At 42.8% G+C, this 16,142-nt stretch overlaps 2 protein-coding genes across 3 annotated transcripts; one reads left to right on the top strand and one right to left on the bottom strand.

Annotated features, from left to right (window-relative positions):
- Nucleotides 1–1,696: 1,696 nt before the first annotated feature.
- Nucleotides 1,697–6,922, top strand: LOC133568619 (CYFIP-related Rac1 interactor B-like). Its single transcript, XM_061920670.1, has 11 exons — nucleotides 1,697–1,851; nucleotides 2,888–2,961; nucleotides 3,030–3,151; nucleotides 3,250–3,355; nucleotides 3,436–3,572; nucleotides 3,653–3,730; nucleotides 3,892–4,008; nucleotides 5,881–5,960; nucleotides 6,038–6,164; nucleotides 6,236–6,306; nucleotides 6,386–6,922. Exons 2-11 carry the CDS (start codon nucleotides 2,889–2,891, stop codon nucleotides 6,462–6,464), a joined length of 990 nt encoding a protein of 329 aa, XP_061776654.1. The 5' UTR covers nucleotides 1,697–1,851; nucleotide 2,888; the 3' UTR covers nucleotides 6,465–6,922.
- Nucleotides 6,923–12,442: 5,520 nt separating this feature from the next.
- LOC133568959 (transcriptional regulator Myc-1-like) lies at nucleotides 12,443–13,520 on the bottom strand. 2 transcript variants are annotated; one of them, XM_061921133.1, is made up of 2 exons: nucleotides 13,001–13,520; nucleotides 12,443–12,930 (listed from the first exon to the last, which is right to left on the bottom strand). In XM_061921133.1, exons 1-2 carry the CDS (start codon nucleotides 13,464–13,466, stop codon nucleotides 12,521–12,523), a joined length of 876 nt encoding a protein of 291 aa, XP_061777117.1. In that variant the 5' UTR covers nucleotides 13,467–13,520; the 3' UTR covers nucleotides 12,443–12,520. The 2 variants fall into 2 exon arrangements, with proteins under 2 accessions (XP_061777117.1, XP_061777116.1); XM_061921132.1 differs by having other exon boundaries at nucleotides 12,443–12,933.
- Nucleotides 13,521–16,142: the final 2,622 nt, after the last annotated feature.

The following is a 16,142-nucleotide window of genomic DNA, read 5'->3' on the forward strand; positions in this document are numbered from 1 at the left end:
TTCCACATTTACCCATTCACACACACATTCACACACTGATGGAGGGAGCTGCCATGCAAGGCGCTAACCAGCACCCATCAGGAGCAAGGGTGAAGTGTCTTGTTCAGGACACAACAGACGTGATGAGGTTGGTACTAGGTGGGGATTGAACCAGGGACACTCGGGTTGCGCAGGGCCACTCTTCCACTGCGCCACGCTGCCCTTTGTTACAGTGAAATATATCAGTAGCTTTACATTCTATCTGTGTTGAAATATATGTGCAATACATTTTGGTTGATAATGTCTATGTTGTTAATATGGAAATTAAAGTGCTCTAATAAATAAATGATCATAAATCTGATCATGCCAGTATGTTTCTGATGCTCAAAAAACCTAAAATAGTTAACCACAAGAATCAAAGGTTAAGGTACACCTAATTTTTACATAGCCGCCATCTTGGAAATATGCCAATTAGGTTTCCAGACACACCCAATCATAAAGATGATTTTTCCATCATATTTCTAATTGTCAAAAAACATGAAATAGACACCAAGTTTGAATTTGTAGCTCATCTGGTTCAAATGTAGAGGCAAAAGCGTGTTCAGGTGGTGGCCATATTGGATCAGCCAATATGTAATTGGCAGAGACAAAGGTCACCGGCGCGGGCGCTGTAGCCAAATCATTTAAGTATGCCCCGAGCTACACCTTTGCCAAATTTGGCTCTTTTAGACAAAAGTGAACGAAAACAACCTAAAATCTCCCTAAAGGCCCCCCACAAGACGATGGTTTGCAGGTAAAAGGGTGTCTAACGCTTAAACCAAAAATAAACAAAAGGCGAGTGCCGCTAAGAAAAGGCATTGAAGCTTGGGGATGGCTATACAAAACGAAGCTAAAACTGAACTGGCTGCAAAGTAAACAAAAACAGAATGCTGGACGAGCCATGTCAATCAACACAAAAAATAGGAGCGCAAGACAAGAACTAAAACACTGCACACAGGAAAACACCCCCAAAAAAACTCAAAATAAGTCACGGCGGGATGTGACAGTTCATGACAGTACTCCTACTTAGAGACAAGAGTTATAGTGATGCGTGGTTGGTTATGGTTTGAATTCATATCCAACAATTGCGGAAACGACTTTTTACTTTCAATATCGGCTGCTGAGTTTCATTTTTTACGTTTTCTGCCGGTGGTGTGTCTCGGGTTTTTTTTTTTTTTTTTTTTTCAATAAAAAAAAATGTGCCTTGGCTCAGAAAAGGTTGAAAACCCCTGCTCTACTGGACTTTCACCTTTTTTTTTAAATAAATCCATTTTATCATACATCTGACATATTTCATACGTGTATGTAATTCAGTATATTTTATGTTATAAAGTGTCGTTTATGTCTCCTCCCTCACCGAGTCGATGTAATGTCTCTTCCGTCCAGAAGGTGTCAGCAGTAAAGCGCAGGAGACAGGAGACAAAGCGAGTGTTTTTGAATATTACACATTTTTGCTCACGAATGACTGTTGATATCAAATTATATTATTATTTTTTAAAATTAATTCCACACATTTTTCTGTGGTCAAAATCAATCCTGGAATTAATATTACACAAATGCAATAAAAAAAAGACTAAATGCGTTTTTGTAATTTTTTGGGGGATTAATTTGGAGCCGCGATACACAGAACTAGAAGTTGCGTTCAGGTTTTTAAGTTAAAGTCGCTTTTAAGTTGCACGGCCTCTGCGCACGCTGATTGGCTCTGTGCTCAGGAAACGTTTCCTTTTATAGTTAACGGAGCGCCGAGGGGGCTACTTCCGGGTAGACAGTGTCGGCATGTAGAGTCACCTGGACCCGCCATCTCGATCAAGCATCTATCGGCTCTCAGCCAAGGTGAGCACTGGACATTTTTTTTTGGAAGGGTGGGGGGGACTATCTGGTATTGGGCAGGAGGAGGAAGGGAGGGGTCTTGGTCTCAGTCTGGGTCTCGGCCTGGGTGGGTCCTGGTGAGACATGTCAGCTCCTGTTCGATCAGGAAGTTATTACTCAGAATTCTGCTCCAAAGTTCAACCAGCAACTGGTTCTGATTTCTGACCTCTTGGTTCAGGTCCTGTCAAGTCCACAATTACGATTTCCTCTTGAGCTATAGCGACCCGCTGGACCTAAACCACTGTAATCGCTTAAGATTACTAATTAGAACGATTTGTTTATATATGTTTGTCATATTGGGACCACCTTAACAACTACATCACTGGGTCAAATGATTAGGAACTGCTTTTGGGGTCGAATTTGAGATACATTTTGAAATAAAAAGATGGACGTACTCGAGGGAAAAGTCAATGGATGCATATTAAACTTCTCTACTTGTTTTTACTATTAATGCGAGTGTAAAACAAACGCCGTGTGTGTATATATGAGGAAAAGTGAGTAGAACTGAAAGGTGATGACGCCACTTGTGTGTCATAACAGTACTGATATTATAGCAGTATTATACTGATCTATTATACCAAAAGGTTTAATATATAATCAAAACATATTCATTCTTAAATAATGAACGATGAATAATGACAAATAAATAAATTTAAAATAAATAAATACAAATATGTATAGTAATATAAATATAATTAAATAAAAATAAATAAATAAATAAGAAAAAGTGTAATTATAAGACCGGAAATACATGATAATGCATTTTTGCCCATGTAGCTGATCTCTTGATGTGAACAAAGGGACTTTTGTTGACGTTTTTGTTGAAGTGACTCCATCATGTCGTCTGAGCTGAGCGCGAGCTCAGTAGGCCTTACTTCCTCTCTATAGGACAAATGTCACTGCTTCCTCTTTCACTGTTCTTTTCACTAAACCCCTTTTTTAAGGCTTGTCAATCTAGTATTGCCAGCTTTTTGGCGCTGTCATGGTAACTTTTCTGCAGAATGGGGAACTTGATCAAAGTGCTGAGCAGAGACATCGACAACAGTGGAGGAAACTTCTTTTTAGACTTTGAGAGTAAGACACACGCACACTCACAAACACCATAGCAGGGCCTGAGATGCTAATCTTTGACCTCTGTGCAGATGCTCAGCCATCATCCACAGAAAAGACGGTGTGGGAGAAGGTGAACCGGGTGTTGACGGAGTCTCAGGTCATCCTGGACGGGTTGCAGGGCTACACTGGTGCAGGGGAGGAAATCAGACAGGTGAGGATTAGGGGAAACATCATATGTGTGCGTGCGTGTGCGTGTGTGCGTGTGTGTGTGTCAAAATTTATGCCGTGTGTGTATGTGTATGTGCACAGGCCATTCAGAGCCCCAATGAGGAGGGGGTACAGGAGAAGGCGTGGTCTGCTGTTCTTCCTCTGGTCACCAAACTGAAAAATTTCTATGAGTTTTCTCACAAGCTTGGTAATTAACTCACTCACTCATTCACTAGTCATTCAGTGCGTAATAATAACAATGTGTGCGTTTGTGTTTTGTCCAATCAGAGGGCAGTCTGAGGTGTCTACTGGACGTCCTCACCAGTTCTGATGCCCTCCCCACTCAGCAGCTGGAGAGCAAACAGGCTCTGGCTCGTCAGTTTGCCCTCATCCTTCATTTCACGCTACGCTTCGACGAGCTCAAGGTCCTCACCTTCATCATTCAATGTCCTTCCTCCTCCTCCACTTCCTTTCCTCACCTGTTTCCTCATAATGTTTTTTGCAGATGACTATTCCCGCCATCCAGAATGACTTCAGCTACTACAGGCGTACAATCAGTCGCATGCGTATCAACAATGTGTGGGTGAGCAAACACACACACACACGCACGCACGCACGCACGCACATACACACACACACACACACACATACACACACACACACACACATGCACACACACACACACATATTTGTTAGATGAGGAATAGTGTTATGTCAAAGCATTTTTCTACCAATGACCTCCAGGCGGATGCAGATAACGAGGTCAACAACGAGCTGGCCAATCGAATGTCTTTGTTCTACGCCAGTGCCACACCCATGTTGAAGACCCTGAGCGACGGCACCTCAAAGTTTGTCTCTGATGTCAGTGCACCACACCGTGTCCTCATGATGTCACTGTTGTTTATTTATACGTCTTATTGAGAATGTTTGGCCAGCACGGTGGGAGAGGGGTTAGTGCATGTGCCTCACAATACGAAGGTCCTGAGTTGTCCTGAGTTCAATCCCGAGCTCGGGATCTTTCGGTATAGCTCGGTTGGTAGAGTGGCCGTGCCAGCAACTTGAGGGTTGCAGGTTGGATCCCCGCTTCCGCCATCCTAGTCACTGCCGTTGTGTCCTTGGGCAAGACACTTTACCCACCTGCTCCCAGTGCCACCCATACTGGTTTAAAGGCCTACTGAAATGAGATTTTCTTATTTAAACAGGGATAGCAGGTCCATTGTATGTGTCATACTTGATCATTTTGCGATATTGCCATATTTTTGCTGAAAGGATTTAGTAGAGAACATTGACGATAAAGTACGCAACTTTTGGTCGCTAATAAAAAAGCCTTGCCTGTACTGGAAGTCGCAGACGATGACGTCACCCGTGTGAGGGCTCCTCACATCCTGACATTGTTTATAATGGGAGCCTCCAACAAAAAGAGTTATTCAGACCGAGAAAACGACAATTTCCCCATTAATTTGAGCGAGGATGAAAGATTCGTGGCTGAGGATATTGATAGTGAAGGACTAGAAAAAATAAAAATAAAATAAAAAGCGACGGCTCCGGGCGGCGGCAGTGTGAGCGTTTCAGATGTAATTAGACACATTTACTAGGATAATTCTGGAAGATCCCTTATCTGCTTATTGTTTTAATAGTGTTTTAGTAAGATTGTAAAGACATACCTAGAGGTCGGATGGCTGCGGTGAACACGCCAGTGTCTCAGAGAGAAGCCGAGGAGCCAAGCTCACAGCTGCCTTTTTTGACAGCTACTGCAGGAGAACGAATAATCCACTGATGTCTCCGGTAAGATGTATATCACAATTTCCCCATCCAAAAACATGCTGGTTGACGTAGACAAACATGTTCACTTGACCGCTCTGTGTTAAAGCTTTACTACAAACAAAGAAACATCGGCTGTGTCTCGGTGCTAAAGACAGCTGCAATACACCGCTTTCCACCAACAGCATTGTTCTTTATAGTCTCCATTATTAATTGAACAAATTGTAAAAGATTCAGCAACACAGATGTCTAAATTACTGTGTAATCATGCGATGAAAAGAGACGACTTTTAGCCGTAACTGGTGCTGAGCTAGTATGTCCCCTCCAACCCGAAACGTCACAAACACACGTCATCATACGTGTCATCATTTCGCGACGTTTTCAACAAGAAACTCCGCGGGAAATTTAAAATTGTATATTGGTAAACTAAACCGGCCGTATTGGCATGTGTTGCAATGTTAATATTTCATCATTGATATATAAACTATCAGACTGCGTGGTCGGTAGTAGTGGGTTTCAGTAGGCCTTTAAATGTAACTTATATATTGGGTTTCACTATGTAAAGCACCTTGAGTCACTAGAGAAAAATCGCAATATATAAATATAATTCCCTTCACTTCACTTCACTTCTGTGTGGAGTTTGCATGTTTTCCCTGTGACTGCGTGGATTCCCTCTCCAGGTACTCCGGCTTCCTCCCACCACCTAAAACATTCTCCTGGGGAGAGGTAATTGCTAACGCTAAATTGGCCCTAGTGCGGGAATGTGAGTGTGATTGTTGTCCGAAATCAGTTGAGATAGGCTCCAGCACCACAAGTGACCCCAAAAGGGACAAGCGGTAGAAAATGGATAGATAGATGGATTGAGTATGTTTTTGTTTGTTAAAAAGCAAATGAGTACGACTTCAGGATGCTTTATTGCAGTTGTAATTTTTGCGTAGTCCCTACATACTGAATAATGTAATTGTGTTGCAGAACCCTAAAGTTCCTCTTGAGAACACCACAGACTGTCTAAGCACCATGGCCTGTGTTTGTAAAGTCATGCTGGAAACACCGTAAGTCCCTGAATGCATCCCCACCTCAAATTGCCTCCTCACATCCTGAGTGTGTGTGTGTGTGTGTGCGTGCACAGAGAGTACAGAAGTCGTTTTACAAGCGATGAGACGGTCTTGTTCTGTCTGCGTGTGATGGTTGGTGTCATCATCCTCTATGACCACGTGCACCCAGCCGGCGCCTTTGTCAAGACATCCAACATTGATGTACGCTCACACGCACAAAGGTTTAAAAGGAATGAGTGTGTGGCGTGTTAAAGATGTTTAAATGTGCACAGATGAAAGGATGCATTCGGCTGCTGCAGGAGCAGCCGGCAAGCAGCGTAGAGGGTTTACTGAACGCTCTCAGGTCAGACTTGGCGCTCGCCGTCACATGCTTTGTGTTGTTTACCGTCACTGGCCAACGCTGTGACCTTTCACCCCCGCAGGTACACAACCAAACACCTGAACGAGGACACCACTCCCAAGCACATAAGGAACATGTTGCAAACTGAACAAAGGTTTTGAAGGTGTATATTGGTGATCTCATTATGTAAACAGGAAACCATGAGAGATGAGCTCAGCTGGACACAAACAAACGTGGCCGCTAAGTAACTTTGGACAAATGAGCTTGCACTCATGCTAACGAATGAGTCGGCCATGCTTTTTTTATACTTTTTTTTTTATAACTAAGGAATAAAATCACATTGTGATAACATCTTTGTAGCCACCTGTTGGTTTAAACATGCAATCTTTCTGTTGAGTCAAATTTGATGATGTCGTCATGGAAACGAGCAGAGATAGATGATTGTCACTGAGCAGAGTGAAGGTCATGTGACATCTCTCTCTCGACCTTGTGGTTGTCATGTTGATGCCATAAATTATTAATAACCGGGGTCTAAACAGCAGACCAATGGGAAAGTCAAATGGTCAGACGTATATAAATAATAAAGAAAGATGTGGGCCATGCATCGCCATACCTCTCAGCCTTTGTGAACTCTGCCATATTCATATCAATTGTCAGTAAGTAGGGGTATATCAATTACAAGCTGCATTCACCACAGGAGCATACACCCAGATGTGCAGGACATCTCCGTAATTTAACATTTTTGACAATATACATCTTTCTTGGCATTAATATGTCAAACATCTGTCACGTTTTCTTCTTCTGCAGTAAGAAATATGTAGGTGTGTCTTGCACTGCATGAGAGGGAGGGATGTGGGTGCGGCTTTGTGGCTGGGAGGCCTTGGATTAGTGGAAAATTGTAATTTCTACAAATATTAATCTTTATACTTGGCAAGAGATTTAGTGCTCACATTTAGAGTTAGATTTAGCATTTAGGTTTAGATTTGAAATTCAAGATTGAGGATTCATATTTCAAATCAACTAGATTTAGGATTTATATTTAACATATACATTTAGATGTCAATTTCATCTTAAATTTAACATTTAGATTAAACATTTATATTTAAGATTTAGATTCAACTTTCAGGTTTAGATTTAATATTTAAATTTAACATGTACATATAGATGCCCGCCTTCCGCCGGAATGCAGCTGAGATAGGCTCCAGCAGATCCAGCAACCTCCCAAAAAAAGGGACAAGCGGTAGAAAATTGATGGAGGGGTTTACATATAGATATAACATTTACAGTCAACATTTAATTTAAACTTCAATGTGATGAAAGTTGTCTAAACGTGAAAAGGTGACCTAAATGTGAAATATACCTTCTACAAAATGTGTGACTGAATTTTTCCATTTGGCACCCCATACAAGGGGACAGTTGAGGCTACCATCTTTTCCAAGGCTGGTCTGTTTTGGGGATGTACATCCAACTTCCTGATGCCTGACCAATTCTGTTTTTTTTTAGCCTGAGTCCGCTGTTTCTGTTGCGCACATGTTTCAACCCTCTTTTGATCGCTCCAAGCAGGAGAAACAGGCACTTCCTATGGAGTCCTGATTTGATAGTGCGTGCAGTTCTCAGTCACACAGGGTTACTTTTAATATGATTTGCATAATAATAAGGGGGCGTGGACGGGCGTGGCAAGCCACACTTCATCTGGAATCATCCATCCATCCATTGCCTATACCGCCTGTCCCTTTTGGGGTCGCGGGGGGAGCTGAAGCCTATCTCAACTACATTCGGGCGGAAAGCGGTATATACCCTGGACAAGTCGCCACCTCATCACAGGGCCAACACAGATAGACAGACAACATTCACACTCACATTCACACACTAGGGCCAATTTAGCGTTGCCACTCAACCTATCCTCAGGTGCATGTTTTTGGACGTGGGAGGAAGCCGGAGTACCTGGAGAGGGAACCCACACAGTCACGGGGAGAACATGCAAACTCCACACAGAAAGATCCCAAACCCGGGATTGAACCCAGGACTACTCAGGACCTACGTTTTGGGAGGCACATGCACTAACTCCTGTGCCACTGTGCTGCCCATCTGGAATCAATTCCAAGTAAATTACAATGTAACAAAGAAATGTGCTTTCAAACATCTGAATTTTTACTTCTGCCGTTTTATGGATTTGAATGTCTATTTTTAAAAGAAAATCCATACCATTCTTGTTACATGAGGCCCCAGGAGCCTCATGTATTAAAGAGGACCTATTATGCAAAACCAACTATTTTTACCAAATGGTACTTTTTTGGAGTATTTGGGGTCTGCATAACTCCCAAAAATCTAAAATCAAACCATGGCGGCACAGCTGAGATATTTATAAAACAATCTTGCCTTGCTTCATTCTTCCTCCAAACAAACCCTTTGAAATGTGTCCGTTTTGTGACGTTTTTCCAACTGTGTACATCAGCGGCTATCTCCATATATGGTAGAGATTTACCTGAAGAGCTTTGCGCGAGTTCACCTTTGTAGTCCGACGTTGTAGTGAATAGGCTTCTTTTTGACTCTTGTTGTGGGGCAGACTGGGTCGTTTATGCATCCTACGCTGTTGCCATTTCTAATCCAAAGTAGCATGTAATTATAAATGTAAATTGTAAATGGGTTATACTTGTGTAGCGCTTTTCTGCCTTCAAGGTACTCAAAGCGCTTTGACACTATTTCCACATTCATCCATTCACACACTGATGGAGGGAGCTGCCATGCAAGGCCCTAACCACCACCCATCAGGAGCAAGGGTGAAGCGTCTTGCTCAAGGACACAACGGACGTGACGAGTTTGGTAGAAGGTGGGTATTGAACCAGGAACCCTTAGGTTGCTGGCACGGCCACTCTCCCGACCGCGCCATACCATCCCCTGTTATAGTTTATGTCTGTCAGTAGACTCGCTATGGAAACGATAAAACTACAACATGGATGACGGGTAAAAGACGCAGTTGAAGTGAAGGCGTGAAAATAAGACCGCCCACAAAACGGCGCAGCTTGAAGAGACGGTCAGAAAGCGGCTTTAAGACAGGCTGTAAACAATGATGAAGTGTCTTGCTCAAAGACACAACGGACGTGACGAGGTTGGTAGAAGGTGGGAATTGAACCAGGAACCCTCAGGTTGCTGGCACGGCCACTCTCACAACCGCGCCATACCGTCCCCTGTTGTAATTTATGTCTGTCAGTAGACTCGCTATGGAAGCAATAAAACTACAACATGGATGACGGGTAAATGACGCAGTTGAAGTGAAGGCGTGTAAATAAGACCGCCCACAAAATGGCGCGGCTTGAAGAGACGGTCAGAAAGCGGCTTTAAGACAGGCTGTAAAACAATCGATGCACAGTTTTACCTGAAGGACCACCATTACATACATGGGATGGATGTAATGATTATTCAATTACTCTAATTACAAAAAGCCCGATATTGCAGATAGTGCTCAAAAGTGACTTTTATTCTATATGATTTTATCTGCACACCTGAACTGGGTTTTTTCTTGCTAACTGACAGCTTCACCCCCTCTCCGCTGTCGTATTTTACGCTTCAAAATGCGCCACACATTTTCGATGGGAGACTTGTCTGGACTGCAGGCGGGCCGGGAAAGTACCCACACTCTTTTTTTATGAAGCCACGCTGTTGTAACAAGTGCTGAATGTGGCTTGGCATTGTCTTGCTGAAATAAGCAGGGGCGTCCATGAAAAAGACGGCACTCAGGTGGCAGCACATGTTGTTCCAAAACCTGTATGTACCTTTCAGCATTAATGGTGCCTTCACAGATGTGTAAGTTACCCATGCCTTGGGCACTAATGCACCCCCATACCATCACAGATGCTGGCTTTTGAACTTGGCGTTGATAACAGTCTGGATGGTTCGCTTTCCCTTTGGTCCGGATGACACGATGTTGAATAATTCCAAAAACAATTTGAAATGTGGACTCGTCAGACCACAGAACACTTTTCCACTTTGCATCAGTCCATCTTAGATGATCTCGGGCCCAGAGAAGCCGGCGGCGTTTCTGGATGTTGTTGATAAATGGCTTTCGCTTTGCATAGTAGAGCTTTAACTTGCACTTACAGATGTAGCGACAAACTGTATTTAGTGACAGTGGTTTTCAGAAGTGTTCCTGAGCCCATGTACTGATTTCCTTTAGAGATTGATGTTGGTCTTTTATACAGTGCCATCTGAGGGATCGAAGGTCACGGTCATTCAATGTGGGTTTCCGGCCATGCCGCTTACATTGAGTGATTTCTCCAGATTCTCTGAACCTTTTGATGATATTATGGACCGTAGATGTTGAAATCCCTAAATTTCTTGCATTTGCGCTTTGAGAAACGTTGTTCTTAAACTGTTTGACTATTTGCTCACGCAGATGTGGACAAAGGGGTGTACCTCGCCCCATCCTTTCTTGTGAAAGACTGAGCGTTTTTTGGGAAGCTGTTTTTATACCCAATCATGGCACCAACCTGTTCCCAATTAGCCTGCACACCTGTGGGATGTTCCAAATAAGTGTTTGATGAGCATTCCTCAACTTTATCAGTATTTATTGCCACCTTTCCTGACTTCTTTGTCATGTGTTGCTGGCATCAAATTCTAAAGTTAATGATTATTTGCAACAAAAAAAAATGTTCATTAGTTTGAACATGGCTTCACGGTGGCAGAGGGGTTAGTGTGTCTGCCTCACAATACGAAGGTCCTGCAGTCCTGGGTTCAAATCCAGGCTCGGGATCTTTCTGTGTGGAGTTTGCATGTTCTCCCCGTGAATGCGTGGGTTCCCTCCGGGTACTCCGGCTTCCTCCCACCTCCAAAGACATGCACCTGGGGATAGGTTGATTGGCAACACTAAAATTGGCCCTAGTGTGTGAATGTGAGTGTGAATGTTGTCTGTCTATCTGTGTTGGCCCTGCGATGAGGTGGCGACTTGTCCAGGGTGTACCCCGCCTTCCGCCCGATTGTAGCTGACATAGGCGCCAGCGCCCCCCCGCGACCCCGAAAGGGAATAAGCGGTAGAAAATGGATGGATGGATAGTTTGAACATCAAATATGTTGTCTTTGTAGCATATTCAACTTAATATGGGTTGAAAATAATTAGCAAATTATTGTATTCCGTTTATATTTACATCTAACACAATTTCCCAACTCATATGGAAACGGGGTTTGTAATATGGAAGCATGCAGCCTTTGACTAGTGAGAGTCATGACTTGCAATTGCACTAAGAAGAAGTATGTTGACGCTGTTCCGCTATTTGGTAACTTTTGACCTTCCCAAGACAACAAAACTACAAACAACAACAAAAGCGTCACGCCTGTAAGTTTATGTTTTAGTTTTGGTCAGGTTATGTTTAGTTTTTTGGACATTTAAGTTCTGTCTTGGCACTCCCTGGTTTGTTTTCGTCTCCATGCCAACTCATTAGTTTTCACCTGTCATGTCACGTCCTTGTTCTCAGCCTCACACCTGTTTTCACTAATGATCACGGCTACTTGAGTCACTCTTTTTCTTGTCTTCATTCAGGGATCTTCACACTCTCACGCACCCTACCCATGCTGCACCTCCTTCACGACCTCGATACTCTTTTTCATGCCTTGTTGTTTGTTTTGGTCCACGCCGAGTAAGTTTTGTTGTTTATGCCATAGATAGTACATTTTGTTTATTTGTATATAGTCATGCCATTGTGCTGTTTTGTTTTAAGTTTAGTATAGATTATTATCCGCCACAGAGCGCGTCCTTAGTTTGCCTTTTTGTAGTTTGTTTGTCTATTTAATAAATATCATGTACTCACGTCCACGCCTCGCTCGTGTTGATTCTCATCTGCGTCCAAGAAACAATCCACGTCCAAGCCTTGTTTTGACAAAAAGTAGTAATCTATTATTATTATTATTGTTCAGATACATGCTGCTGCTATTAATGTTGGACTTCAGCCACTAAGGAACGTACTAGCAATACAACAATCATTCCTTCCTAAAAAACAAACACTGTCAATTACGTTATAGTACAGTATGACTTTTTTGTTCCAGAATATTATTAATTTAGGAATTACCAGCCAGTAGTTTGCAGTTTTTCAATGTTTTATTTAAAAATCATTAAAATTAAGTCGTTTCATGTTTGTTACACCCCTATTTGAAAGAATAAAAGCGAGCAATGGGCGCCAACATGTCACGATGATGACGATGAGGTGAGCCAACGGGAAGTGAGAGATTAAGAGGCGAGTTGTTTCAGTCTGTGCTTCAACTCCCACATCCTTGCCATAAGCGCCTCCTTCCTGGCCAAAAACATCTTCTCGTCCGCTTGGACCACCGTGATCACCTCTGTTGCTCTTTTTAGGATAGCTGCCTTTGGGTTTCTGCGGCCTGGGACTAAGTCCGGGACGTGTGCCTTCAGTGCCAAGAAGCTCCTATTCAGCTCCTTTCTGCGTTGGCGCTCAATAACTTTGGCATTCTTCCGTCTTTCCTTGCCGCAATAAGGTGTTAATATGCTCTGACTCGACGCCAAATGGGCGTCGGAAGCCCTAATTTGAGTCTGCTTGCGGTTGGGCTGCGGGGGGGCGTTGTAGTGCTGTTGGATGTTGACATTGGAAAGCGGCATCCCCTTTTCTTCCTCCACAGGTTCTGCTGATAGAGGAAACACATGAACAAATTAGCCTGATACCGACCCTCAAATAATCAAAAGTCCTCCTACCTGATGGGCAGATGTTGGCTCCTGCCCCCGCTCCTTTGGTCACATCCTGTCTCCTGTGGAGCGTTGAGTACGGAAGAACCTCTGAGGGGTTGATGCAGGTCCTCGTGGTTTTCAGAAAGTCCAGTGTGTGGCTCGTCTTCATCTGGGGGACCTGGCTCTGACATTTGCTCGCACTGTCACCAGTAGACGAGGTGGAGTCATGACGCGCTTGCAGATCCCCCTGCCAATGAGACACCGCCTTCTTCAACTTATCGGCGGCGGCAAAGCTGCTGCTCCACATGCAGTCGTGGATGACGAAGGACTGAAGGTAGACGGAAGACGGACTTTTCTGGTCCAGCAGGTCCCATGCCGTCGCCGATGATGAATGGCTAGATGACAAAGGCTCAAACGTATTCCAGATTTCCTTATCAGGGCCCAGCAGCAGGTCTTCCTCGTCATCCAGGGAATAGTAAGGCTGTAATAACATTGTAGTCTACATGAGTGGTTCTCAACCTTTTTTCAGTGATGTACCCTCTGTGAAATTTTTTTGAATTCAAGCAAAGCATTTTTGGTTGAAAAAAAAAGAGATAAAGAAGTAAAATACAACACTATATCATCAGTTTCTGATTTACAAACCCCGTTTCGATATGAGTTGGGAAATTGTCCATCCATCCATCCATTTTCTACCGCTTATTCCCTTTTTGGGTCGCTGGCGCCTATCTCAGCTACAATCTGGCGGAAGGCGGGGTACACCCTGGACAAGTCACCACCTCATCGCAGGGCCAACACATTCACACTCACGTTCACACACTAGGGCCAATTTAGTGTTGCCAATCAACCTATCCCCAGGTGCATGTCTTTGGAAGTGGGAGGAAGCCGGAGTACCCGGAGGGAACCCACGCATTCACGGGGAGAACATGCAAACTCCACACAGAAAGATCCCGAGCCTGGATTTGAACCCAGGACTGCAGGACCTTCGTATTGTGAGGCAGACGCACTAACCCCTCTGCCACCGTGAAGCCCTTGGGAAATTGTGTTAGATGTAAATATAAACGGAATACAATGATTTGCAAATCATTTTCAACCTATATTCAGTTGAATATGTTACAAAGACAACATATTTGATGTTCAAACTGATAAACATTTTTTTTTGCAAATACTCATTAACTTTGGAATATCATGCCATCAACACGTGACAAAGAAGTTGGGAAAGGTGGAAATAAATACTGATAAAGTTGAGGAATGGTCATCAAACACTTATATGGAACATCCCACCGGTTTGCAGGCTAATTGGGAACAGTTGGGTGCCATGATTGGGTATAATAGCAGCTTACATGAAATGCTAAGTAATTCACAAAGAAGGATGGAGTGCGGGTCACCACTTTGTAAGCAAATTGTTGAACAGTTTTAGAACAACATTTCTCAACTAGCTATTGCAAGGAATTTAGGGATTTTACCATCTACGGTCGGTAAAATCATCAAAAAGTTCAGAGAATCTGGAGAAATCACTGCACGTAAGTGATGATATTACGGACCTTTGATCCCTCAGGCGGTACTGAATCAAAAACCGACATCAGTGTATAAAGGATATCACCAAATGGGCTCAGGAACACTTCATAAAACCACTGTCAGTAACTACAGTTGGTTGCTACATCTATTACTGCAAGTTAAAACTCTACTATGCAAAGCCAAACCCATTTATCAACAATATCCTGAAATGCCGCCGGCTTGGCTGGGCCCGAGCTCACCTAAGATGGACTGATGGAAAGTGGAAAGGTGTTCGGTCTGACGAGTCCACATTTCAAATTATATTTGGAAACAGAGGACGTGGTGTCCTCCAAAACAAAGAGGAAAATAACCATTCGGATTGTTATAGGCGCAGAGTTCAAAAGCCAGCATCTGTGATGGTATGGGGGTGTATTAGTGCCCAAGGCATGGGTAACGTACACATCTGTGAAGGCACCATTAATGCTGAAACGTCCATACAGGTTTTGGAGCAACATATGTTGTCATCCAAGCAACGTTATCATGGACGCCCCTGCTTATTTCAGCAAGACAAGTGTTACAACAGCGTGGCTTTGTAAAAAAAGAGTGCGGGTACTTTCCTGGCCCACCTGCAGTCCAGACCTGTCTCCCATCGAAAATGTGTGAAGCATAAAATACGACTGCGGAGACCACGGACTGTTGAACGACTGAAGCTCTACATAAAACAAGAATGGGAAAGAATTCAATTTTTAAAGCTTCAACAATTAGTTTCCTCGGTTCCCAAACGTTTATTGAGTATTGTTAAAAGAAAAGGTGATGTAACACAGTGGTGAACATGTCCTTTCCAAACTACTTTGGCACGTGTTGCAGCCATGAAATTCTATGTTAACTATTGTTTGCAAAAAAAATCAAAGTTTATGAGTTTGAACATGAAATATCTTGTCTTTGTAGTGCATTCAATTGAATATGGGTTGAAAAGGATTTGCAAATCATTGTATTCCACTTATATTTACATCTAACACCATTTCCCAACTCATATGGAAACGGGGTTTGTATTAAATTGTATAACAGTGCAAAATATTGCTCATTTGTAGTGGTCTTCCTTGAACTATTTGGAAAAAAAGATGTAAAATTAACTAAAAACTTGTTGAAAAATAAACAAGTCATTCAATTATAAATAAAGATTTCTACACATAGAAGTAATCATCAACTTAAAGTGCCCTCTTTGGGGATTGTAATAGAGATCCATCTGGATCATGAACTTCATTCTAAACATTTCTTCACAAAAAAAGAAATCTTTAACATCAATATTTATGGAACATGTCTACAAAAATTCCAGCTGTCAACACTGAATATTGCATTGTTGCATTTCTTTTCACAGTTTATGGACTTACATTCATATTTTGTTGACGCATTATTCATCCATCCATCCATCCATTTTTTACCGCTTATACCCTTTGGGGTGGCGGGGGGAGCTGGTGCCTATCTCAGCTACACCCTGGACAAGTCGTCACCTCATCGCAGGGCCAACAATAAATGAATATATAAAGGATTTTTGAATTGTTGCTATTTTTAGAATATGTTTAAAAAATCTCTGGTACCCCTTGGCATACCTTTAAGTACCCCCAAGGGTACGCGTACACCCATTTGAGAACCACTGCTCTACATCACAATTTCT

The sequence above is a fragment of the Nerophis ophidion genome, linkage group LG14, assembly GCF_033978795.1.
Source record: "Nerophis ophidion isolate RoL-2023_Sa linkage group LG14, RoL_Noph_v1.0, whole genome shotgun sequence".
Classification (NCBI taxonomy): Eukaryota; Metazoa; Chordata; class Actinopteri; order Syngnathiformes; family Syngnathidae; genus Nerophis; species Nerophis ophidion.